This window comes from Bos taurus, chromosome 19 (genome assembly GCF_002263795.3).
Source record: "Bos taurus isolate L1 Dominette 01449 registration number 42190680 breed Hereford chromosome 19, ARS-UCD2.0, whole genome shotgun sequence".
Lineage (NCBI taxonomy): Eukaryota > Metazoa > Chordata > Mammalia > Artiodactyla > Bovidae > Bos > Bos taurus.
In genome coordinates, this window is record NC_037346.1 from 6231466 (window position 1) to 6258736 (window position 27271).

The 27271-nt window shown below is 44.7% G+C and overlaps 1 protein-coding gene across 1 annotated transcript; it reads left to right on the forward strand.

Moving 5' to 3' along the window:
• Window positions 1-812: 812 nt before the first annotated feature.
• On the forward strand, window positions 813-25639 carry PCTP (phosphatidylcholine transfer protein). The gene is given in 6 exon segments (NM_174835.2): window positions 813-1010; window positions 16128-16245; window positions 19137-19216; window positions 22137-22308; window positions 23190-23257; window positions 24362-25639. Coding segments are annotated over 6 exon segments (642 nt in total). The 5' UTR covers window positions 813-869; the 3' UTR covers window positions 24425-25639.
• The last annotated feature ends 1632 nt before the right edge of the window (window positions 25640-27271 follow it).

A 27271-nucleotide genomic window follows, 5' to 3' on the forward strand; every position in this document is an offset into this window, starting at 1 on the left:
CCTCAGTTCTAACTGGTGTCACTATTTTACCCCATTTTACAGATTACGAAAGGGTTGCGAGTTTTCTGGCATCCGTGCGGTGTTATCTGATTTGACATTTAAACTGTCCACTTTATCCAAACCAAAGTACAATGTGGCGGTAAGAAATAGAGTAAAACAAAGGGACTTGAGGGAACAGAATCGTCTTTGAGTTACAAAAGATCTAAATTATACAAGCAGCAGAAGTCTTGGATGGACACCGTGATACCTTTTGAGATCATCTTTCACCCTCCCGGTGGTGGCACTGTACTATTATGGAAAAGGGTTCTTAATCTTTTTTGTACCATGGACCCCTAATTTAGCCTTCTGGGGAATCCCATGGACCTCTTCTCAGAACAATGTTTTAAAGTGCATAACAGAGCAAATGGAACATGGCTGTAGCATCTGACCCCTGAGATTTTCAAGCATTTCCACTCTGTCCATCTCACCTCCCACTTGTACTCAACTGCTCTGAGACCTTCCCTAACCTTTTTAGAGAAAGTAAAGGAGGGACATGCAAGCAATTTGGAAATTATGCAATTTGTCTGTTTGAAAGCCTCCCCATTTCCTAAGCCCTCCACCTTTATGCAGATTAAGTCCGATCTTTCTCTAGTTCTATTTGCTGTGCGTTCCCGCGCAGCCCTGGGTCCGCCCAATCCTCCAGGCCGACCCCTGGAGGCCCTGCCCCTATAGGCCCCGCCCCGAAGCTCCCGAGGCCCCGCCCCCAGCCGCGTCCCCGTCCCTGTCCGGTCCCTGCCAGTCGCTCTGGGCCACTCTCTCGTCCCGCCTCCGAACACGATCCCTGCCTGTCCCCTCTCCCTTCCGGGCCCCGGGGCCGCCGCTGCGGAAGGATGGATCCTGGGGCCGGCGCCTTCTCGGAGGAGCAGTTCCGGGAGGCCTGCGCAGAGCTCCAGCGGCCCGCACTCTCTGGGGCCGCCTGGGAGCTGCTGGTGGAGACCCAGGGCATCAGCGTCTACCGGCTGCTGGACCAGGTAGCTGTCCGCCCCCCAGAGGACCGCCGGGCGGCCGTCTGCGGGGGGCAGGGTGGGGGGTGCTCCCGGGGGGCGGGGGTGGGGGGACCGGACAGGGAAAGTGTTTTGTTACAAGTTGATGACAGCGTGAAAACGTGGGTCAGCGGATTCTTGCTTAGCCCCACCCACTTGCCTGCAAGGGACGTGAGCCTCTCTCCCGGGTGGGTGCCAGTGGTATCTGTGTGGCGGGGAGTATGTTAAGATTGAATCCAGGAAGAAAAGCGACTGGGCTCTTCAGAGAGTGGATGTTCAGGGTGGTATGTGTGGTGTGAGGAATGTTGCTGAGAAGGGACCTACCGTCGACTCTAGTCATTTCACTAACTTGCTCCTTTGAATGCTGCCCCATTCCTTGTAAATTGCACCGAATAGCTTTAGCCTGAGAAAAAGTCTGGGGAAAAGTTGAAGGGTAGGAGGAATGGAGTTGCGGGTGTGGCGGCAGGACTTTGGAACCAGGTAACCGGCCAGGTGGAATGATGGCCTGTCATGGGTTGCTCTGTGTGCTAGCTGCTGCGTGGTAACTAGCTTAAAAGTCGCCTTTAGGCAAGGGAAGTGAAGTGCCGGTTTCCTGGCAGAGACCAGAGTATGAAACTGTTAGAGTAGGGAGGAACTCTGAGTCTCTGTGTCCCACCTCACTGGATACAACAGGATGAGCAGGAAGCTCAGTGTAGAGCAGGAAGAATTAATTTCTGAGTGTCGTTTAAGCATTTACCTGGCTGCAAAAATGGACATGTTTTCAGAAAAACTCCTTTGATCTTCTGGATAAAATTGTTTCATTTTCCGCACCGGCCACTTCCAGGCATTTGCCAAATGTTGGCAATTCACTGCTCAGATGTATCTGATGTCTGGCCCCTTCCCCTTCCCTTTATTCCCTGACCCCTGTCACTCTGAGTGCAACCTCTTCCCTAGAATTGCAGTGATCTTCTGACTCGCTTCTTGGCCTTCCACCCTTTCCCTTCCATCCTGCACACCTGAAATCAAGCACCTGAAAAAGATTGTGATCTTATCATGCCCCTTCCAATGGCCCTGTTGATTACGTAAAAAATAAAACCTACAGTAATAGCCTACTCATTGCATGCTGTCTTATGCTCCAGGCAGGGTTAAGTGCTCTGCGGCACTGACTTAGTCCTCACATCGGTGCCATGTTGTCAGGCACTATATGGACTATCACCTTATTACCAATTTGGAAATGGATATATGGAAAGATTAAATTGATGGCTCAAGACTCACTCAGGGGTTTGAACTCAGCTTTCTAGCTCCAGACCTACGCTATGATACACTCCTCCACTGACTCTGAGAGGGCAAGTATGCCAGGTGGGCTGTGCTCGGGGGACTAGGCTGTTCCAGGGCCCATGGCTCCTCCACACCGGTCCTGTCCTCCTGTCAGCCCTGACCACTCCCCTCACGTCCCCTGAAGGGCTGTGCCTTTTATCCCACAGCAGCAGCTGCCTGAGCTGAGGCAGAATGTCTGGCTTTGTATTGTTTCCATTGTGTATTGACATGGAGCAGGGCCCACCTTCCTCCTGGGGGGAGGATGGGTATTCAGAACTGTTCCTATCCCTCTGAACCATGATATAAGTCTTATTTCCACCTGTTCTGGGCATGAGGGCAGTTGTAGTACATTGATGTAAGCTACAAGTCTTTCCAGAGAGCTCCCGTAAGTTGGAGGCCATAGGCGTGGCCTTGAGCCCCAGCAGCTAGGCTGGGGCCACTGCCCATGGCCACTGTGATCTGCACGTGCATTCAGTGTCTAGGGACCCTGCTGTGTCAGGTGTGAGCCCTTTCCTAGAGCCTTAGTTGCACATCCAGTGTTATTTGCTGCCTGACCCATTTTGCTAGAGCCGCATTTTCTTTCCAGGTTGACTCCCATCCTTTACTTTCCTCCTGGAAGAGAATTCCCTTGAATCCATCAGTTAGTAAATCTTGTCTTCTGAATGCCACTCCACGTCCAGTGAATTCGGCTTGTCCTACCCTGCCTAGACCTGCACTTATCTCCCCTAACACCCTGTGCCCTCTTCTGTCTGGTGATCCAGTGTGGTTTCATCCACCATGCATGCTGTTGATATTATGTGACTCTGTTTCCTCTTCCCCACACTTTCCTGCCTAGAGCCATTGTGCATATGGCCTTGGGTCCCCAGGTCCCTGACTGGAGGTCCAACCAGAAAATCCTGGCCCCTCTGTTAATGTTCACCTTGGTTTACATACCAGACTATTGCCCAGGTCATTCCAGGTCAGGTTTTTCATTGCAATTGTTATCATCTGGCTTTTTCAATTCTTCCGACTGGTGTACAGAGTGGACTTGTTTGGGGCCCTTTAATGTTAGGGGACTAGCAGAGGGTCTTATTGAACCACCTGACTTTTGATGGAGTTGCATTAAGACCTTTCCTTCAGTCCCATAAAGAGACACATTATTCACCTTATTTCCTAATAACCATCTACAGATTTCCACCCTGCTGGAATGAGTCCCTTGCTTCTTCCTGTCTCTTCCTATTTCTTGTTAATGTGAAACCCATGAGCAGAAGGTGAGACAGATAATCTGATAAGGCTTCTTGAAATGCTTGATTTTGTTTCAGTAAGGTTACGTTTGGTACCCATACAAAAATAACCCTTTTCATCAAAGTTCTTGCTAAATCTTTGTTGAGTAAGGGACATGTTCAATGGATGAATGTCCTGATTATGGTAAAGGCAGTCCATCATGGTTTGCATACAAAGCATATTAGCTGTTTCATCAGGGGTGTACCATTTGGAATTTATGGAATAAGAAGAATCAGACAGGCCCCCTTCTCAGACTTTTCAGTGACTTTTATCCAGTTGAACCTGGATGGCTGTTCCACAGGGAATAACCTGCTGTGAGTCTGAATCAGGGAGGTGTGATCATGATCTAAAAATGATGCTCTAACAAAGTTACCATCACATGATTTGAAAAGACTGACATAAGCATAGAGCTACTTGAAAGAGTTTGCAGTATGACAGATAAATTGTATTTTAAACTAAAAAAGATTGTGGCTTCTTTTTAGTAGACATGAAGAATTCTGAATCTTGTTCTTGACAAATGGCTACTTTTGATACTTTTCCATTTTCTCTTTTCCTGTTAAATCACAGAATTTTAGATTTAGAAAGTCTCTTTGCAACCATTCTGTCCAATTCCCATCACCCTTTCTTTTTTCTTTCTTCCTGCTTTCTTTGCCTACTCTGTTTCCTTGTTCTCACCTTCTTTTTCTCTCCCCAAGTGTAGTGCTAACTTATCTTTACATGGCCCCTTAATATACAAAATGCTATTACACGTAAGTTTTCATTTATCCCTCTCAACAAATATAGAAGATAGGTAGAGACAGGTTTATTTTTCTATTTTATGGATGGCAGTAAGACCCAGAGTGAGCCACACAAGCCCTCATAGCTAGTAATTAGACATGAACCAGTGTACTTGGATAAACTCAGTACCAAATAGCTTGCTTCAATTCAGAACTACATTCTTTTTCTCCAAGCTAAGCAAAGCTAAACCAGTCAATTCTAAAGGAAATCAGTCCTGAATATTCACTGGGGGAACTGATGCTGATGCTGAAATTCCAATACTTTGGCCACCTGATATGAAGAACTGACTCAATGGAAAAGACCCTGATGCTGGGAAAGAATGAAGGAGGGAGGAGAAAGGGACAACAGAGGATGAGATGGTTGGATGGCATCACCGACTCGATGCACGTGAGTTTGAGTAAGCTCCGGGAGCTAGTGATGGACAGGGAGGCCTGGCGTGCTGCAGTCCATGGGGTCGCAAAGACTGAACTGACATGAAAGCCAAGCTAGGGCAACACTGCTGTGTGCTATGCTAGTCTATGTGGTGCTGTGGAAAAGAGCATGGATTTTGGAGGCAGACAGTGTTGAGTTGCAGTCTCTGTTCTGTTCCGCTGTCATTCATTTATTCAGGAGATGTTCACTGCTTGCCTCCCGTGTGGTAGTGCCCTGACAGACACTGGGCATAAGCAGGGAGCAGGCAGTTGGAGCTGCTGGTTCAGTGAATGAGCTTCTTAAACAATAAACAGTACTCACTGATGATAATAAACATAGTATATAATGAAATGGCAGCTGAAAAATGCTACAGAAACAGTAAAGTGGGATGAAGGGATACAGAGATGTTATGGTGGAGGTGGGGATATGCAGGTGTGCTTTAGATACAGGGAATCTGGAAAAACCCTCTTCCAGAAGTTAACAATTGAGTGGAGATATAAATGAAAGAAGAGATTGCGCCCTGCCAATATCAGAGGAGAAATGGACCAGAGAGTGTTCCTCAAAGCTCAAGAGCTGCCTGGGGAGCTCTCAGGTCACCTCTCAGCCCTATTGGAGCCCCATCGTGAACAGAGTTGAAGTGGAGCTTGGATGGTCCTTTTGAGAAGTTCCCCTTTCGTCTAGAGGCTGATTATTCTGTCCTGTCTACTTTGGTGTGTTTGAAATGCTTCAAAATAAAATATGTTTTTGTTGCTTCTTTTTGTTTTTTCATGTGAAAGCTTCCCAAGAAATTTTAATGAGCATGCTGTGTTATAAACCATTGCAGTAGAGGGAACGCTGAGTGCTAAGTTCCAGAGTCAGGCTGACCTTCCCTCCTTTTCCAGGAGGGGCCAGAAGGACGCAGGACCAGGGTGAACCTGGTGTTGGAGAGTGGCCAGGAGTCAGGGCCCGCTTACTACTTGGGAGATATTGACAGCTGCTATTTCATTTTAAAATCTCAGCTTCCTCATTTGCAAAACAAGTATAATTCTTGCTTTTTAGGATCATTGGCTTCTGACAAACATTGAACGAAATGATCCATGGCAGTGATTCTTGACCTTGAGCATACACTAGACTCATCTGCAAAGCCTGTTAACATTCATCTGCAAAGCCTGTTAACATTCATCTGCAAAGCCTGTTAAAATTCACAGTTAATATCCTACTCCATTTCAGATTCAGTGGATCTGGGTGGGACTTGAGAGTTGGCTTTACATTTCTTTACTTCTCCTCCTTCTTCTTTTTAACATTTTATTTTTACCGAATGCCAGGTGATACTGAAGCTCCATGGATTATACTCTGTGAACCACTGAAGTAAGGGGAGCTTCTCACATGGTGCTCAAGTTGCACCACCCCACGTGGTGGCACCGGGAGGCAGGAGAGGGAAGAGTGAAAAGGAAGAATATCTTAAGGTGAAAGTAATGTCCACTTGAAGACCAACTCTTCCTGGTTTTTCAATTAGTGGCCACTTGGGAGTGGATGTGGTCCACTGAACAGCAGGGAGAAGGTTCCCTGGGAGAGAAGGGTTGTGGGTCACTTGCAAAAGCTTTCCCAGAGATCTGCAGTCAGGTCTCCCTGGAGCTTTAGGCTGGATTCTATGCCAGTAGACACTGTGACCTGCCTGTAGATGGTGTGAAACTGGCATGCAGAGCTCACATCATTGATTTAGACCAAGAAAATGTTGGTCTGGAGAGATCTGACTGAGGGCTTGACTTCTTATGATTTGAAACCAAGTGTCTGGCACTGTGTGAAGCGGCTGCCTTTGTCCTTACAAAGGTGTTCTCATCAGTGAGTTTGGTCAAGAGAAGACAGTACTTTCCCGGGGACTGTTCTTTCCTGTGCTGTTGCCCTACTGAACTACTGAGAGCCTGGCCTTACTGGAAAACTAGGTTCAGCCGTGCTGCATCGAGAGATAGCTTGGCCTTTTGGAAGGAAGCAGAAAGTAAACTGCCAGGGAAACAGATATGCCTCAGTGGTGAGAAGCTTCACTCTGATTTCCCAGATGGGATCATAATCCAACTTGCATCATGGACCTCTTCACTTCTGGGTGACAGGACTCTTCTCCCTTTTCCCATCCTTCTCCCATCCTTTTCCCAGGTACCAACATGACTGATGGAGCAGTTGATGCATTCAGGACACTTGTGAAGCCATATTTACTAGTAGGTAGGACCACCGTGGCTAAAGCTGAGCAGCATGTGCAGCCTTCCTCTACTTGCTGCCACTGGTGCAGGTCTGCTCGCTCTCTCTGTCTCTCTCTGTCTCTCTCCTGCCCCATCGCCCCTCAGTGTAACTGGATAGATAATGTTGGAGCCTCATCTCTCTCTCTTCTCACTTCTCTCAGGATGAGCTAGTGGTTTGAGGCAGCATGAAGATGCTGACTGATCGCAAGGTGCTGGTCCAAGATTTGAAGGCATGCCTTAGCAGGGAGTGGGGAGCAGGATCCCCCATGCCTGTCTGCGGGTGTAAGTCAGACTTTGTATTGCACAGCTGATTTGGGGCTCTTTGAATACACCCTAGTAAGAAGAAACCTCCAAAATACTGCTTCATGACCCATTCAAGCAGTGTTTCAGAACTTACTGTGTGCCTGCATTTTGGTGATGCCTGACGTATTCATCAGACAGAAAGTTCATACCTTCCAGAAACTTCAAGACAATAAAACAGGCACCTTTTATGCAATGTCTACCTGAGTTCCTGACCTATATCATATGTTTTTCTCCCTGAAAAGCTTCTTTTAACATTTCTTCCAGAGCCAAGTCTGCTGCTGATGAATTCCCTGTTTTTGTTTGTCTGAAAAAGTTTGTATTTCTTATTCACTTTTGAAGGACAGTTTCACTGGATATAGAATTCTAGGTCAGTGATTTATTTTATTAAAAATATTATATATTTCACCCTACCCCCCTTTTTTTTTGCAGTGTGGTTTCTGATGAGATATCTGCTATAATTATCATCTGTATTCCTCTAAGTAAAGTGATCGCTCATTGCTTCCTGCCAACTTCTTTTAAGATTTTCTTTTTCTCTTTGGTTTTCTGAGTTTGAATATGTTTTGTTTAAGAGTGTTGTTGCTTATCCTGTATGGTGTGCTCAAGATCAGCAGATTTACTTTGAAGAGTGGTCTGAGCTTAAATGGTAAACCCACATGTGATTTAAAATAAAATATAACATATTTGGGGTTTATAATGCAAAGATTCCTCTCTTGCATGTGGAATAGCAGTATGACTCTAGTAATCCAGAGCTTTTCTGGACTGTTTGTTTTTAGAAGTGGTGGCAGCAATGGTCTAAAGCAGGGATTGCAAATTTTTTTTTTCTGTAAAGAGCCAAATAGAAACTACTTTAGGCTTTATAGACTAAAAGGCTGTATATTTCCTTACATAACCACTTTGAAATCTAAAAACTATTGTTAGCTTGTGGACTGTGAAAAATATCATGGTAGATTCAGCAACTCCTGGTCTAAAATATAGTTCTGATTCTTATTTGCTCTGAGGTTTTGGTATTTATGAACCTAGGGCCCTAGCTGAGTCTCAGCTTCCTCATCTGTAAGCTGGAGATAATTCCTTTTCTGCCAGAGTTGTGCCAGGGATCCAATGAGAGGATACATTTTAAGCCCCTAGTAAATTAAATGGTGTTTGCTGTGAGTAGGGTGATCTAAGTTCTACTCTACCCTTCAAGACCTGCATTACGCTTGTCCTGGTGAAACATATGACAACGCTCTTTCACTCAGTACTGTCCACTAGAATGGTCAATTACACGGTCACCTTGGCCACAGCTCTGTCTACTCTGATGGCTTGTTATTTCTCTAATAATATGTTGGAGGAGGCCAGTGACGCTTGGAGGCGGGATCACAGGCTGTGAACTCTGCCATCACATCGCTGGCTTCAGGTCAAGCTTGTTACTTGTGTGACCTTGAGTGAGTTTCCTAATTCTTCTAATGTTAACAGCTGTATTTCTTGAGGTATCATTTAAGTACCCCAAAATTTACTCATTTTAAGTGTATAGTTCACTAATTTTTAGTAAGTTTATGGAGTCACACATCCTTCCCCGAGTCTAATTTTCGAATATTTGTGTCATCCCCAAAGAAACCTGTTCCCCATTTGCAGTCATCCCCTGTTCCCATTCCCAGTCTTAGACAGCCACCAAGCTACTTGGTGTCTCTGCAGATTTGCATTTTTCTGGGTAGTCTGGGGCAGGAACACTGGGTTAGGGACTGGAAGGAAAGTTTCCCATCCAGGTTTTGTCAGCAGGAGTCATCAGCTGCCTTTTGATGCGTTGCTGTCATTTTTTACATAAGGATCTAAGACTCCTTCCAGCTCTGAGAGCCTGTGCCGTCTTTACTGACATTCTTAGCTTGTCGTTTGGAGCAGTGGCTTGGAGCAAGTGTGCAGAGAGAGTAGAGGCATATTAGGAGCCGTCGTGGGGAGAAGAAGGGGACGGTGTCCTCCTCTCTCTGGCTGTCCCCAGAGCTAACTGTAGAACTCGAGCAAGTATGTCACCTCTCTGAGCTTCATGTCATAGGGACATGACACCAGTGTCCCTGTTGATACCACAGGGCTCTGTTGAGATTACACAAGATAGTGAACCTAAAACTGGAACCTGCACTGTGTTTAGAGAAATGAATGTTCACATTATTGAAAGAGTTAGGTCAGAGTGATTGGACAGCTTCCAGCACAGAATGCATGGCAGCTGTAGTGACACTGACAGATCACCAAGGCAAATCCATTCCAAGCTGAAAAGCCAAGTGTAAACCTTGCCTGACTGTTTTCTCAGGCCCAAGAATATAGTGGGCCCATGGTGGTTGTTGCTGTTTTTTTTTTTTTTTTCCTGTGGTACATAGTAGAAGGAGGTGGAACTTTCTGTAATAGAGTGTGTGAAGTTTCAGATTTCTATGCAGAATTAAATATGCTGCAGTTTAATGTCCATTAATTGTGTCCATTATCTCTTATTTCTCTTTCTTAACTATTCGTTTCAGTGATGGTTATGTATTTTTGTACTATTTTAATGAATTACATAGTGTACTATTTTGTACTGTTTTAATGAATTACATAGTCTTACATGTTTGGAAATGTTCAGAAGTCTGATCAGTACTGTTTTGTCAGTCTACTTTAATGTCAAATAAGAAGCAAACCTGGACTTAGAGTTGGAGGACATTGTATTAGGAAGAATACTTTGACCGTAAGATCTGTGAGTTTCTCAGGAGAGAGGCAGAAAGGTCTTTTTTTTTTTTTTAACAGAGACAGAGGAGTCAGCAAGACTGGAGCTGCATGTGGGGAAGTGAGGTGAAGGTGGTCTGCTAGAGAATAGAACAGAATATCTTACCTTGAGGCCAGTTCATTCTCAGCAGGGCTGGATGCTGCCTAGACTGAGGCTGGGCCAAAATTTAGAGTCTGGAGGAAGGAGATGCTTAACTAGTTTGGTGAACAAGTATTTTGTGCCTATTGATCCTTGGAATTAGTAGCTTAGGATTTGTGGGACGGTCAAAGGGAATTTAGAAGTGTTGTGTCTGGCCTTGTGATAGGTAAACAAAGGGTATGTGTGTGTGTGTAAAAGTGATTCTTTTGCGATAAGATGTTTTTTGAAACACAAAGCATGGGAGAGTTTCTTAATCTCTGTTGTTTTTCAGGATCACAGAGCTCAAATAAAATTCTCAATCAGAACCACTTGTAATAAGTAGGATTGCTTTTAGCTGCAAGTAACAGACAACTGGATTAACAAAGTCTTAAACAAGTGAAAAGTGAAAGTGAAAGTTACTCAGTTGTGTCCGACTCTTTAGACCCCCTGAACTATACAGTCGTGGAATTCTCCAGGCCAGAATACTCCAGATCCCCTTCTCCAGGGGATCTTCCCAATCCAGGGATTGAACCCAGGTCTCCTGAATTGCAGGCAGATTCTCTACCAGCTGAGTCACCAGGGAAGTCCCCAAAGAGGGGTTTATATTTCTCACTTAGAGGCAACCCACTCCAGTGTTCTTGCCTGGAGAATCCCAGGGACGGGGGAGCCTGGTGGGCTGCCATCTATGGGGTCGCACAGAGTTGGACACGACTGAAGCGACTTAGCAGCAGCAGCAGCAGCAAGTAGTCCAGACGTTAGCAGTTGCTGGCGTTGAATCAGTTGATCAGCAATGTCAGTAAAACTCTGAATATTTTCACTGTGCTTTCTCATTTTTATTGTTTGAACTGCGGTGTTGGAGAAGACTCTTGAGAGTCCCTTGGACTGCAAGGAGATCCAACCAGTCCATTCTGGGAGATCAGCCCTGGGATTTCTTTGGAAGGAATGATGCTAAAGCTGAAACTCTAGTACTTTGGCCACCTCATGCAAAGAGTTGACTCATTGGAAAAGACTCTGATGCTGGGAGCGATTGGGGGCAGGAGGAGAAGGGGATGACAGAGGATGAGATGGCTGGATGGCATCACTGACTCGATGGACGTGAGTCTGAGTGAACTCCGGGAGTTGGTGATGGACAGGGAGGCCTGGCGTGCTGCGATTCATGGGGTTGCAAAGAGTCGGACATGACTGAGCGACCGAACTGAACTGAACTGAATCACTAAATAGCTACTTCAGCTCTAGACATCATACCCATATTCAAAAGAAGAAGGTATTGTCTTATGGCTGCCTCTACTTATAGAAGAGATCAGCTGTGCAATTTTCTTAGTAAGAAAGAGAGTATATGCTATAATGAATATCCTGTTTCTTCTGGGAATTATATTCTACACATGATATTAACTGATTATCTACCACTGAATAATTCTTTTACCACCTGTAGTGTAGGAAATTACAGTATCCTGTAATCAGTGGGTCATTAGAAAAGTATGTTGTTTTTCAGTTGTTCAGTTGTGTCCAACTCTTTGTGACCCCATGGACTGCAGCATGCCAGGCTTTCCTGTCCTTCACTGTCTTCCAAAGGTTGCTTAAACTCATGTCCATTGAGTCGAGGATGCCATCCAACCATCTCATCCTCTGTCTCCCCCTTCTCCTCCTGCCCTCAACCTCCCAACATCAGGGTCTTAAAAAAAAGTGGATATTTGTATAACTAGTTCACTTTGCTGTACAGCAGAAACTAACCCAACAGTGTAAATCATCTATACTGCAATTAAAAGTAATGTAAAAAAGAAAAGCATGCATTGCATTTTACTTTGGATAAAGAAATTGAGCCATTCTTAGAAGTGTTTTTCTGGAGGACCTTCAGGAAAAGCCAAGCACCTCTTGCATAAACTTGTTTAGAGTCATTCATTGAAATCTTAGAACATTTCAAAACATATCTGCAAAAAATTTTGCACCAGATTTATATCTTTAGTTTGAAAGAGAATTACACATCAGTACATTGCCAAAATAAAACTAAGATTTATGCTTCCTTCTACTAAATTATTTGTACAAACAGTGGTACCCAGTCCTGGTGAGATGCTTCTTTGCTACCAGTGAGAGTATAAATAGGTAAAATTCTTTCTTAAAGATTTATAAAAAGTATAAAGAGCATTAAAATGTTAATGTCATTGACCCTAAAATTTATCTCTGAAGAAGCATTTTGCTTGCTTAATGAAGAAGTTAGAATTATGAACCAGTTTTGTCCATTTGAAATAAGTTTTCCAGCAATGTTCATAATTGTGAAAATATATGGAAACAGAAATAACTTACAGAATAATAAAATTAGCTGTGATCACTCAGTTTCAAAATGATGTAGTTAAAAATAGGAATACAGTCTGTTTATACTATCTTACTCCCATTTTATAACACACAGAAATATTTATTTACTCAAAAAATATGTGAAATATTATCAGTTGGTATTTGAGGATTATGTAGTTACATGTTTTAGTTTTCTTTATTATTTTTGGCATCTTCTAATTTTTCTCAATGAATATGACTTACTTTTATAATCATGAACATTTCATTTTTAAGAGACATCATGAAAATGTGAGTTTGTTTCTTTTGAAACAAACCCCTTCTTTTGAAAGAAATGAGGGGTAAAAATTGCTTTGACCCGGAATTTGAGTGGGGCTACTCGGTGCTTGAAAAGAGCATTTTATGGACGGACTAGCAAAGGTGTCACCAAGCACTTTGCTTCTCCGGTGTTCCGGCATTTCTCAGTCCTGCTGTGAAGGGACTGTTTAAAGGCAGTCGTCATAGTAGTTCCTTCTTGGGTATTCACTTAAGTCGCATCACTCTCTTTTTCTCTTTTAGAGAGCTTTCTGTTTTCTGTGGTATTACTGGAGTGAAGTCACTAAGAGCAGAAACTGCATTCAGAAGGAAAGGGAACTAATTCCAGGAAACATTTTGTCTTAATGCATCCAGATAACCAAAGCTAACTCATGGAAGCTAAGAAGATCATTTTTTCCATACATAATTATCCCTTTTGCTCACTGTATAGAAAATCAGTTCAGTTTAGTCACTCAGTCATGTACGACTCTTTGAGACCCCATGGACTGCAGCACGCCAGGCCTCCCTGTACATCACCAGCCCTGGAGTTTGCTCAAACTCATGTCCATCAAGTCAACAATGCCAGCCAACCATCTCATCCTCCATCGTCCCCTTCTTCTGCCTTCAGTCTTTCCCAGCATCAGGAGTTTCCCAGAATCTAAGGAGTCAGTTGTTTGCCTCAGGTGGCCAAAGTGTTGGAGCTTCAGCATCAGTCCTTCCAATGAACATTCAGGACTGATTTCCTTGAGGATTAGCTGGTTTGATCTCCTTGCAGTCCAAGGGACTAACAAGAGCCTTCTCCAACACCACAGTTCAAAAGCACCAATTTTTCGGCACTCAGCCTTCTTTATGGTCCAGCTCTTACATCCATACATGACCATTGGAAAAACCATAGCATTGACCAGACAGATTTTTGTCAACAAAGTAATGTCTCTGTTTTTTAATATGCTATCTAGGTTTGTTATAGCTTTTCTTCCAAGGAGCAAGTGTCTTTTAATTGCATGGCTGCAGTCACTATCTACAGTGATTTGGAGCCCAGGAAAAGAAAGTCTGTCACTGTTTCCATTATTTCCCATCTATTTGCCATGAAGTGATGGAACCAGATGCCATGATCTTAGGTTTTTGAATGTTGAGTTTTAAACTAGCTTTTTCACACTCCTCTTTCACTTTCATCAAGAGGCTGTTCAGTTCCTCTTTGTTTTCTGCCATAAGGGTGATGTCATCTGCATATCTGAGGTTATTGATATTTCTCTATATAAAGAAAATGTGAAAGTGAAAGTCACTCAGTTGTGTCTGACTCTGCAACCCTCTGGACTATACAGTCCATGGAATTCTCCAGGTCAGAATAGTGGAGTGGGTAGCCTTTCCCTTCTCCAGGGGATCCTCTGCATTGTGGGCAGATTCTTTACCAGCTGAGCCACAAGGGAAGCCCATATCAAGAAAATGGGGACCCAATATTATTAGTATTGGACCCAATGTTAGTCTTAGACCCAAGATTAATAGTATAGAAAATGGGCACCCAATATTCCTGCACAGAAGCGCATTGTCTCTCTGCCTGTCAGTGCTGATTTAAGTGTGTGTAGGCGTAGATGTGTGTTGTGTATAAACCCTCACTATCTTCCTATGTGCGAGTTTGAGGGGAGAGGGCCCTTCCTGTGGGGCATCCATGGCACAGCACATAGTGGGTAAGGCATACCAGTTTGTCATTGGCTGGTTGGAAACCCTTGGTAGAGCCGCATACTTTTACAGCTGAAACCTTATGAATTAAGTTTTGATTTTACCTTCCATTACCTGCCAGGTACTTTGATGTACATCTGAGATTCCCAGACTGGGGTGTACTTATCCCACCTGAGTCAGGAGACCCTTGAAACCTTGGGATTTTTAGAAAGACTCTCCATGTTTACACCTTGACTTCACATGATTCTCTGGAACAGTGTTTAAAAAGAGAAGTTCACTCATGCTTGGTTAGTCAAAGGATTGCTTTCACACCTGAAAGTACGAGTATGTCTAAAAGTTTCATTTTTGTTTGTTTGCCTTTGCACTGAAATTAATCTGAGCCACTGATTTTATCTTAATAATAGATCCTTTGACAAGGTGGGAGCCAGGAATTGTGAGCTGCCACTGTACGGAGTGAAATGTATAGTGTCACCAACTCCAGCCCAGAGCCCTTGCAGAAGAGCTTAACATGAAGAGAAGAGAATCTCTTGTAATTAAGAATATAGAAATGACCTTTTTCTGAATAAAAGGGACTAGTATGATTTAAAGCTAATGTTTCTTTCCCCATTCATTTCTTTTATACATAAATCATTTACAGGAAAAAAAAGCGATTAGTGAAAAATTGTGTCTTGGAATTGGTAAAACAATGTGTTGGGTTTCATTATGCCCGTGGTTATTTAAAATAGTAGGCTGAATCCTGGGTGCTAGTTGCCTATATGATACACCCATGTGGGTATTTATAAGCATCTCCAACTCCACTTGCCCAAGGTAGAGCTCTTGGTTACCCCACAGCCCACAAAGAACCTCCTCTCCCATCTACCTGGTTGCTCAAGAAAGACCCCAAGAGTTATCCTCAATTATTCACTCTCTCTGTCCCCACAGCCCATCTGTCGGCAGTTCCTACTGATATTACTTCCAAAATGTGTCACTAAATCTCTGGCCTCTCCCCATCACTGTTGTTGCCTCCCTGTCCACTCGCCGTTATTCCTTTTCTGGACTGCTGCCCTGGTCTTCTGACCTGTCTCCGTGCTCCCTCATCATCTGTTTTCTACCAAGCAGCATGAATCATCTTTTAAAGGTTGCCCACCCCCATTTAAAGTCATTTCCCTGTTTGAAGTCATGAGTTGGTCTTCCACAGTAGTTAAACTAAAATCTTGGCCCCTTTACTCTGAGTCTCAAAGCCCTTTGGACCCAGGGCTGCTACCTCTCTGGCCTCAGCTGCTACAGCTCTCCCTCATCACAGTGCTCTGGAACCCCTGGCTTTCTGTTCCCTGAGTAAGCCAGCCTGTCAACCTAAGGACCCTCTCCCAAGCCAGGAATGGGATTTCCTCATCTTCCTGTGCTGAACTCCTTCTAGCATTTAGAACAGACACATTTAGAACAGATAAATTCCTCATGGAGATATTTCCTGAACACCTGGTAAGATAGGAGGTACCGCTAGCTCTGCTCCCCCTGCAGCTCAGGCACCATTTGCCACATAACCCTCTTTTAATTGCCAGGGTAACATATAGCTGTCACCAGCGCCAATGCCAAAGGCTGGATATATAGGACCGATGGGGACAGGCTCCCATCTGCTTTTTCACCATTGTGTCACCAGGACCAAGGGAAAGTGCTCAATAATGGTGTTACAGGAACAGGTGCTTTTCAGATGCTGTATGGTCTTAACATGGCGATCAACAGGTTGTTTCTGCCGTTCTGTTTTTGTAGCAGACTGGATTGTACGCGTATAAGGTCTTTGGTGTTCTGGAGGACTGCTTACCAGATCTGCTTGCAGACGTCTATATGGACTTAGCCTATAGGAAACAGTGGGACCAATATGTTAAAGGTGAGTGACACTCTAATTTAAAAACCAATTAGAAAGTAGAATCCCGTGTTATTTATTCTATCCATTAATAAGCAAAAGGTATAGCTTTACTATATTTTTCATTTTAAATTTTAGCAAACTCATGTTAAAGTGCTAAGTTAAATATGACTTTGCTGTTCTCAGGGTTTGTTCCTTGCATACTATTAAAGTCACTCTCCAGTTCGCTCTGAGGGCTGTTTTGTTCTTATTTTAAGTTTTGTTGTCATCCCATAAACCTAGGTGATCGTGGAAGGCTTCTTGGAAAAGGTGGTACTGAAGCTTTGTTTTAGAGGTTGAATCAATGTTTTATAAGCAAAAAGATTATATATATATATGTATATACATGTGAGGAGGTGAGGGGCTGAGTGGTTTAAGGGCATTCAAGGCCGAGGAGATGGCATGAGTAAAGTAGAGAAGGCATGAAACAACATAAAATGTTAGAGAACTGTGAGCACTTGGGTGCTGTTGAGTAGTTGGGGAGCAGAATCTGGAACTAGGCTGGAAGGCGGGCCCAGAGCCCCAAGGACCTAAGCTGGCCACCAGGCTAGGGTTCGATTTTTCCCTGGAAGTAATGGAGAGTTATGAGCAGCGATAGATAGAGGATATTCCTGCCACTTATAGCGGGGAGTAGTTTCTGCCATCCCAGTCAGTCACAGTGAAATAAATACAGCTAGCCTGGGGGGCCAGAGACCTTGACAGAGCCTTGCTGTGGGCAGGAATCTTGGTTGCAAGAAACAAAAGGTAACAAATGCCAGTGTGAGAAAAGGAAAAAGCTTTTTCTGCTTTGGTTTATGACATTGGAAACAGATGTGTGTCTTGTTCCAGGTCAGCTGCATTCACTACTTCATTTCTCCAGCTTTACTCTGTTTCCTTCTGTGTGGACCACATTATAGGGCAGATTCTTGTGTCATGACAAAGATGCCACCAGAAGAGGCAGGCTTACATTCTAACAAAGTTCATCACCCCAGAGGAATAGGAATTTTCCCACTCATTGCATTCAGAGTCACAGGACAGGCTCTAATTGCCTCAGCATCGATCATGCGCTTATGTACTGGGGACATTTATCATGATTTTGGGTCGCTTAGTGTTATCAAATAGGCTTCCTATGTAGGGGGAATTGTGATGCCCACCTATTCAAGGGTGAAGGCAGGTGTTCCCTGTCCATTTCCCTGGCAGCCATGGCTCAGTCATGTACTGTGGACATTGGCAGTTTCTGATGTGTGATACTTGGCATCAGATGTCCCCACTGTGGAATAAAGTCCAGAGGCAGCAGTAGTTTGACTTCTCTGGAGTAATCCTGAGGTTCTTCACCTAACTCTAGTCCTAGATCTTCTGTGAGTTACCCAACAGCCTTTATGAAAGCACTTTTGGCCTAAACTTACAGGAGTGGCCAAGTCTCGTCCACATACGCCTTCCCTAAACTATCACCATGGCCATGTCTGGCTCAATTTCCCAGCCCTGTAATTATCACTGAGTCACTTCTGCTTAAACTACATAGTGAAGAGAAAGGTGATGCTCTGAAGGAGAATGAAATGCTGGTACAAGAACAGGGGAGTCAAAGCCAAGCAGGCAAAGCAGCAGATATCCACTCATTCCCTTCCTTTCAAGGGCATCTGCAGCCTCTTGGACCAATGGACTGGCAAGCTCTTTACCCATGGTCTGCTTCTAATAGATTTTGTTATTTCAAAAGCTAAATTAATTAACACATTGCCAAAGTCAGTATCTCCTAAAGGTAGTCTTTTGGTTCCTCCAGTGGACTTGGCTTGGCTTCTTCTCTAAATGGTTAATTAGAAGCTTCCCACACAGTTTAGGGGCAGAGTCTGTACACTTCATAGCATTCTTTTACTATCTCCCTCCAATTGCTGATGCTATTTGCATGCAATAGCATGGTGGATTGGTCTCTGTAACTGTGACAGAAAGCAGCATGGGAGATAGGCAAGAAACTTAGAGTTAGCACCCCACACAGTTTAGGGGCAGAGTCTGTACACTTCATAGCATTCTTTTACTATCTCCCTCCAATTGCTGATGCTATTTGCATGCAATAGCATGGTGGATTGGTCCCTGTAACTGTGACAGAAAGCAGCATGGGAGATAGGCAAGAAACTTAGAGTTAGCACAGTTAGGCCACTTCCTAGCTTTTTAGGAAGGACACGGAACTCTCTGGAACCTTCGTTTCTCAACTGAACACACCAGACTGGGTGGCTTAGTCCCAGGACACATGTACTGAGTCAAGAAGTCCAAAGAGGGGAGTAAGGGCACAACAGTGTAACTGTTGGTAATCTAGTGACATCTAGTGGTTCAGTTCAGTTCAGTCGCTCAGCGTGTCCCACTCTGCGACCCCATGGACTGCAGCACGCCAGGCCTCCCTGTCCATCACCAACTCCCGGAGTTTACTCAAACCCGTGTCCATCACGTCGGTGATGCCATGCAACCATCTCATCCTCTGTCGTCCCCTTCTCCTCTTGCCCTCAATCTTTCCCAGCAGGGTCTTTTCAAATCAGTCAGTTTTTCGCATCTGGTGGCCAAAGTATTAGAGTTTCAGCTTCAGCATCTAGTGGTTACCCTGATTTTTAAACCTTAAATTTTAACTCCTAATTTGGTTTCACTGAATTTTGAGACTGTTTATGCTATATGATGAACAACTTTTGTTGGGTTCTTTTATTTTTATGGCATTTTTATATCTATTAGACTCTGCCTCTTGGCAACACGCTTTCAGTGGTAATGAATCTATCAGACTTTTTCCAGAATTCTGTGCCTTGTGAGTTAGTGTTTTATCATCCCTAAAGGGTCGGCAGCATATCAAAGCTTTTTCTTAATTGAAACCAAAGAGACGTCCAGATTCAGTAACTTCTTTGTCTTGTTTCTTTTCTTAGAACTCTATGAAAAAGAATGCAGTGGAGAAACAGTGGTCTACTGGCAAGTGAAGTACCCTTTTCCCATGTCTAACAGAGATGTATCCTTTCCAGAGGTGCACCGGGACTCAGCTTTCTAAAGTGCTTCTCGCCCTGTGACCGTCACCCAATGGTGGCGTGTCCAGCAGGTGTGGATGGCGTTGTCTTTGAGTCTTGCAGATGCATCTGCTAAAGCTCTCCCTTCTTGTGTGGCTTTCAGAGATCTCAGAGTGTGACTTCCGGGCCTGATGACATGGAGCATCTTTAACTGGGGTCACAGGAGGGTGGCTTATACTTTTTTGAACCTTTTCTGGGAAGCCCTTGTGCCACAGAATTGGGCATCTGAGAACAACTTTTCACAAAGAGTATTCAGTACATTCCCTCAGTCTATAGAGGAGAAAGCCAGGACCCAGAGAAGTCAGGCAACAGAGGCTGACTTACGTAGCAGCCGACTGAAGGCTGAACTCAGGCGCCACATTTCCAGCTCTCTCCACCTCCCCTCCTTCCCGATTATTGGCTCTGGACACTGTGTGTTATGTTTTGCCCCTTCAGTCTCCTCGATTATGATATGAAGCAGTTGAATAGATGTGGGGAGTTTTAGCTGACACTCCAGGCTTCTGTGAAGCCCCCTTAGGGCCAGGCTAGGAGGGTTTGATGAACATTTGCTGAGTAGACAGATTGGGTGGAATAGGGGTGGGGGTAGGTGTGATTTTGACCTCACTCTTTTCTTCAATCATAGCAGCTGATTGTCTTACACACTAAATTTCCGTAAAGGATCCTTTAAATAAAGGATCTTGGAGATTAAAAAAAAAAAAAAAAATGGTTGGAAACCACTGAACTGGATGACTGCCAGAATCTTTTCCAGCTGTAACATTCTGTAAGCCTGTATACTCCTGAAAAATTGTGCTCTGGAAAGAGAGGGGGCGTGGGGATGTGTGTGGGTATTGTTCCTGTGTGATTGCTGTACCCTGGCTTGGTCACATCACAGACTCCGTAAAGGGTTATTTCTTGGCTAGGTAGTTTGCATACAGGTGGTATGTATTTCAGCCAATTGTGGTTACTTAATCTCTGAGATTTTACGTGGTTTTCTCTCATCCTGCCAAAACTGTGCAGGCTAGGAGCCAACGTCCCCCTCAGACAGGGAAGAGAACAGGCAGAGGGACATTCAGAACCCTGCTCAGCTTCTCGCCAGGGTCTCACCGTTACGGGCAGCAGACACAGGCATGGACCCAGGTCCAGCTGTGTCCAGAGACGGTGATCTGGACCAGAGCAAACCCACCCCTCTGACCTCACAGGACCCTGCTGGGGGCTGTTCTAGGGAGCAGATGCTTGGGGCTCCTTGCAGTTCTGTTGCGTTGTCTTTCCAATGCCACACAAGCCCATGAGTATCTCAGTCTTTGTATCTACAGGGCTGTTCAGGTTTTGAGAACAGAGAACAGTGTAGAAGAAAAGAACATTAGTTTTGGAGGGAAGGCTCCCAGGGTGAGTGTGTGCTCACTCCTGGTTTGCTGTGTGACCTTGGAAAAGGCCCTTCATTTCCCTGGGCTTCAGTGAACGGGTGGTTCTCCAGTCATAGCCTGGGTGCCACACTGGACCTGCCAACTGCTGTAAGAACCCTGTGAAATTTCAGTTAATATATCAAGTTGTTTCTGCAGTGAGTGTCAGGGGATATCTGTCACGTGAAGTGAGCGAGTTGTAGGACAGTATTTGCTGAGGGAAAAATAGAATGCTTGGGAGAGAGGGAACGCAGAGCTAAGGCAACATCATCCCTTCCTGAAAACACGTAAGCACTTTACTTGCTAGGGAATAGCGTGTGGGGGCGACAGACGTCCCGCAGCGTGCCTGAGGAGGGCCAGACCACTGTGGCTGCCGCAGAGACTCTGAGCAGCCTTCCGCCGTGGCCGTGGCTGCTGCAGTAAGTGAAGCTGTATTATACTTTTACTGATTTTTCGGATTATTTTTAAGCTTTAATTCCTTCTACTATGAAGCCTACATTTCCACCATTGGAAAGTCCGATGAAAGTATGAAAGAGCTGAGCCCTCTGCAGCTATGAAAATTTCACCAGGTTTTGAAGCCTCATCTGGGTTCAAATACAGACTCTGTCACATCAGCTGGGCAGTGGGATCTTCTGCAACTTTCTTTACTGCTCTGAGTCTCAATTTCATCATTTATAAGATGGGAATATTTATATTGAATTCACAGTGATGTTCTCAGTTTCAAAGCTGATGCTAAACATAAAGTCCATGATATATGTACGTGATAAGGGCTCAGTAAGTGGTGACTCCGGTTGTTTCTTAAAATTGAATTACCTTCCCTCTAATAGTGCCATAGACATAGTGGCTGGTCTGGGAGTGTTTATTGAGATGAAATGGCTTTGTGATGCTTGGTGAACCAGACCCAGTGAGGCCATCTGCCTACTCATTATTTGGTTATTCATGCGTCTTCCTATGATTGCCAGGTGTAAGCACCCTTGGCTGACCGTCCTCTGTGCCCAGAGGTCAATGATTTGGGGGAGGACAGAGAGCAATGACCCCATTGTCTAGTAAGTGAGATTCTGCTTCAGTCTCTCTCCCATGCTCCCACCAAGCTTATCTGCAGGGCAGTGTTACCCTTTTTTCCTGTAGAGGGAAACCAATAGCAGAAAAGTTGAGTAGCACACCCAGGATGACACAGCTGATAAGTGACCAGTCGTCTGAGATCTCATTGCCTTCTTGGAGAAAGGAGGAGTGGGTTCCCCAGATAATTAAAGTGGCAGGGAACCAATCTCCAGTGGGTAATGCATCCTCTCAAATGACAACACCAGGTGGGAGGAGCCAGACTGTTGTAAGTGGGTAGGCAGACAGGGCAGGACCTGAGCTAACAGAGCAAGGAAGCAGTCACCGAGTGGAGGAGTGGAATCATGTGCCTTTGTTTCTATCGTGGGCTTCCCTTCCGCTTAGCTGAGATGTAGGCCTTGCTGTTGAGCCTTGACTTGCGGTGTAGTATGTTTATGTGCGGCAGCGGCAAGAGCTGGACTTTGAAGGGCAGAAGGTCCACGTGATCCTGGCCCAGAGCACCTCTGAGCCGCAGTTTCCAGAGAAGTCGGGTGTGATCCGGGTGAAGCACTACAAGCAGAGGCTGGCGATCCAGAGCGATGGCAAGAGGGGGAGCAAAGGTAAAAAGGGGGCACGGGTTGGGGTGCCTGCCAGGGCCCGCCGACTGGCTGCAGGCTGCAGGCTGCACTGCACTGCAGGCACGGAAAATGCAGGATGCTTATTCCCTGAGGTCAGAGGCTGGCCACGGGTCAAAAGAAACAAGAGCGAATCAGTTCACCCCCAGAAGCTTGGGTGGACTAGCATGTGGATCAGTTCATTCTTTACTGACTCTTGCATGGTCTAGATGAAATTAGGACACCCAAGGGAATCAGAAAGTTCAAAACTCACTTCGGGAAGGTCCTGTACATGCACAAGCTGGACAGGGGTGGGCAGGAGGGCTGGTGGGACCACCTCTGCAAGGCAGCTCCTCCTCAGCAAAAACCCAGGGACTCAGAACCTGTCTGCCTTGAGTTCCAGCCTCAGAAGAGACAGTGGGTGCAGGAGTTCCATGCAGCCACCTGCGGACCTGGAGTGGGTGTGGACTGGAGGCTGAGGCGAAATCTAAATTTAGTTGTGATGTGTGTTAAGATGTACCACTTTGGGCATGTCATCCTACTCTTCTGAATCTTCACTTCATCATTTATAAATGGGGGTTTAATCTTAGCAACTTCTTAGGATTAATATAATTAATGAGAGCCATAATTAAATGAGAAACTGTGTCTAAGTGTATCACTTGCCAGGTGATTAATAAATAGCCACAGAAGGTGCCTTGGCTGTTTTCCACAATGTTTCTATGTAAGTCTCCTGCAAGGCAAGGCAGAGGGGACAGTCTCCTGGAGGCCTGTATAACCTGCATCCTTACTTTCTGGGATGGATATGAAAGTGGAAGGTTTGCAAGGTTTGTATGTATCTTCCTAACAGGTTCCCTCCTGAATTGTTCTCTCTCTCTCTCTCTCTCTAGTTTTCATGTATTACTTCGATAATCCAGGTGGCCAGATTCCGTCCTGGGTCATTAACTGGGCTGCTAAGGTGAGACCTCAGGAAGCACGATGGGTGGTGTGTTTGACAGCTGTTTACTTAGCCTGTGGGGCTGTCAGCTTGAAGAGATGTGCTATCTCAGGCCTCATGATGCTCTTTTATGAAACTGCTTGGTTGATGGACTATGTTAGGTCTGTGGTGGCCAATACCCAGGATAGAGGCTGGGACAAAAGACAAACTTTAGAAGGAATGCCAGCCCCACCTGCTTTGCACCAAGACCCCTCCAGGATCACTTTCCAGAACCTCCCAAACAGTAGCCTGTTCCTTGTAGGAACAAGGGTGCCGGGGACCCTGTATCTGCTCATGGAGGAGTTAGTCTGACCTAGCTCGGGAGACAACCAACCATATTCAAGCCTGGAGAAGTCTCCAGGTTCTTTGTGGTTATTTTGCTTTTCTGTAAGGAGAGGGAACCCCAGTGCTACCCAGGTCATTCGAGACTGCCTAGAACCTAGAATCATACTGACCATTCAGCCTGCTTTGTAAGGTCCTACTTACTGGCGAGAGGGCTCACCAGTTCCCTGGGAGAGTGAAAAGGCTTTGAATCAAACACAAGATGGTTTGAATCTTGGTCCTGCTTCTGACTGTGTGATCTAGGGAAACCATCAATTTCTTCACCCTTAAAAATGGAGACAGATACCCCGCCCTGTAGAGAAGGAGTAAATAGAACAATGTGTGGGGAGTTTCTTAAACAGTGAACAACACTTTAACTAAAGGATGACATACCCACTCTTGCCCCCCAATCCTTACCATTGTCTAATTTTATAAAGCAAGTCTGCTCTTATTTCTTTCCCCTGCCATGCCACTTCCTGTTTTATCTTTCCTTTCAAAAAAATGATTTCTCATAAATATCTTAGCTGTTTATTAGCAAAAGCCAAAATATGTAACAAGGTCTTACAACAGTGGCCCCCGCCTACCCCGTGTCCTGCATCTTCCCTTCTGTCATCATCTGTGGCAACATTCTGTGGAAATCTGCTCAGGGTCCCTATCGTCATATCTATATTCCCAAAGCCATCTTCTTTCACCTTAGCCACATCCTCAAGAATCAGGAGTCATTGCTGTGAGGATATAGAAATGACAGTCTCCTTTCCTTTGCAGAATGGAGTTCCTAACTTCTTGAAAGACATGGTGAAAGCCTGTCAGAACTACAAGAAAACCTAGGGGAGGAAGCTGGGAGCTTTGTGTCCATGGGATGCTGTTCCTTGAAGTGCGACGGCCCCCGATGCTCAGCCTGCCTTTCCCTTTTCTGTGCTCAGAGGCCTGCACACTCTCTAGCACTTTGTCCCCGAGCGTGTTTGCCTGACATCTGCTCCCTTTCCCAGTCTCCCCACCCCGGGACCCACTGCCTTCCTCCACTCTGGAATGTGGGTCAGATTATAGAAACCTTTGTTTCTTTAAACAAAGAAACCTTTGTTTAAACCTTTGTTCTTAAAAAGTGGAATCCTCAGTAGGGAACGCAGTCCTTCCATTGTGCCATTCTAGGGGAAGGCTGGGTGGAGGGCTGACAACCCTGCCTAAGAGGGACTGATCCCAGTCAGCTGGCTCCTTCCCACGTGTGAGTTGTTGCAACCTGCGAGGGTGATTTCCTGCTGAAGTTGCATTGCCTACGGAGCTGACTGTCATCGCTCCAAGACTGGAAGACTCATGTCCATTTGCCTTATGCTTTGCTGACTTGGATTGCCTAATTTGAGATAATCGTCCACTAAGTCCCTGCCCATTCCTAGTTGGGGAGGATCATAGGCTGTTTTGATTTCAAACTATTTTGAAAAACATTGCAGGCCTAACTGCGTAGTATGATAACAATTTTTTTCTCATTATCCATGTTCGGCTTTTTCTTTTTCCCATATGCCCCTGGGGAAGGCTGTCCACACCTCACTAGCTCTGCATTTTACTGGACACTGAGGCATCAAGGCAACTGTAGCAGTTAACAGAAAGCTGCTTTGCACATAATTGAGCTAAAATGTCTTTATATGGAATAAATGAATTTCCATTCTGAAATGTTTGGAGACATTGAAAGGATAAGAGTTCACAGCCAGGGAAAATTTATTAGTGGTGTGGTTGACTCTACACCTTTTTCTCAGGAATTCTATCTAAGTTACCTGCCTCTCCCACCAACCAGAAGACTTCCCTTTTCCTACTTTTTTCTTGGATTTTGGAAGGAAAGTTATTCTGTGGACAAAGGCACAGCCTTATAATCTCAGGGAAACATTTTAATCACTTCTGTATGATGGTAATAAAACTTAATTACAGGGTATAAAAATTCAGGATGTAAAGCCGGATGTGGGAGATTTATTAAAATGGGATACCTCAGACTGTGTCTTTTCTGTCTGGGAAGGGAAGTGCATTGAATACCAAATAAATACAGAATGACTTATACTTGTCTTGTCTGCAGTCTCCTCTCTGTCTTGTTCCCTGCGAATGAGACTGTTAGGTCTCTCTGGTTTGCAAGTGAAATCCGACCTAACTCATAGCCCTGAACATAGAAAGGAATTTTAGGCCCACTTATATGCAAGGCCAGGTGTAGCATGGCCTCAGGTAGGGGTTGATACAGGTGCTCAAACCGACGTTGGGAATCAACCCTGTCCTTCTTTAAGGTTTCTTTAATGTTGGGCCGTGTTTGGTGGCAGGATCGCTGCTAACAGAAAATGAAACACCTGCGTCTTCCCGAGTTCACACTGAGTCAATAAAAGACAGCCTTTCTTTCCAGTTGACTGTGAAGCATCCCATGATTCACTTTAAACCATGTGTCAACTCCTGCCCTGGACACCGGTCATAGGGGTAGAGTTATACACATCAGGGAATGCTTCATAAATGTATCATTAAAATATCACTCTCAGTAATATAGCCAGAATTTAATTTTAGGTAAAGTAAATCTGAATGTCTTATGTAATAGAAGTCAAGGTGATTTTTTTTTTTTTTAATGTATAAAGTCATTGAAACAGAAGCACTAGGATTATAGTCTTTGAGCAAAGACTTCACCTGAAATGGTGTCATGCAAAGTGTATCTTTAACAGTGTTCAATAATCTGCTAAAAACACTGAGAATACTAAACATACTTAATTTCTTGGTAAGGCGGTTTAAAAAAAGTCACCGAGCTTGCTTATAATTAGTAAAGGCCCTGAGGCATTCATGCTTGTTAAGTTGGAGATGACGGTACTAAGCAGCACTGGAAAATGGGATTGTGTGGGAACTGAGGACCCCTGAGCCAACAGGAAATGCCAGCGACCCCAAAAACACACATGGTGCCATGGAGGTTTAGCTGGATTCCTCAGGGTCTGAGTCTGCGGGGTTTGAATGTATCATTTGGAATTTGGACGTTGTAAGCGTATTGCCATTCATCTAACCCTTTGCTTCACTTGTGTTCTCATGTCTGTCTCTCTGAATAGACAATAAGATCTTCATAGGTAGAAACCCTTCTTTCACTTAGATTACTGACCCCTAACGGAGTGTATCCTAGGCACTCAAATGGTATGTAGTGAGTGACTTAATGATTTGGAGGAGATTGACCAAATGACACACCACCCAGAAGGGAAAATCTATTCAGATAAAGACATTTGATTGGATTACATTAAATTCTACTTTAATATTTAATAATTTAATTCAAGCCAAATTATTTCCCCAAGTCATCATTTTAGTGGTTCTAGTAGCTGTAGATCTCCTTAGTCTATCCTTGAAAGGTCCATGTTAAGAGGTGGCTTTGCTGGCGTGGCTACAGGTTATACTTTCAGTTCAGTTCAGTTCAGTTCATTTCAGTCGCTCAGTCGTGTCCAACTCCTTGTGACCCCATGAATCGCAGCACGCCAGGCCTCCCTGTCCATCACCATCTCCCAGAGTTCACTCAAACTCATGTCCATCAAGTCGGTGATGCCATCCAGCCATCTCATCCTCTGTTGTCCCCTTCTCCTGCTGCCCCCAATCCCTCCCAGCATCAGAGTCTTTTCCAGTGAGTCAACTCTTCACATGAGGTGGCCAAAGTACTAGAGTTTCAGCTTTAGCATCATTCCTTCC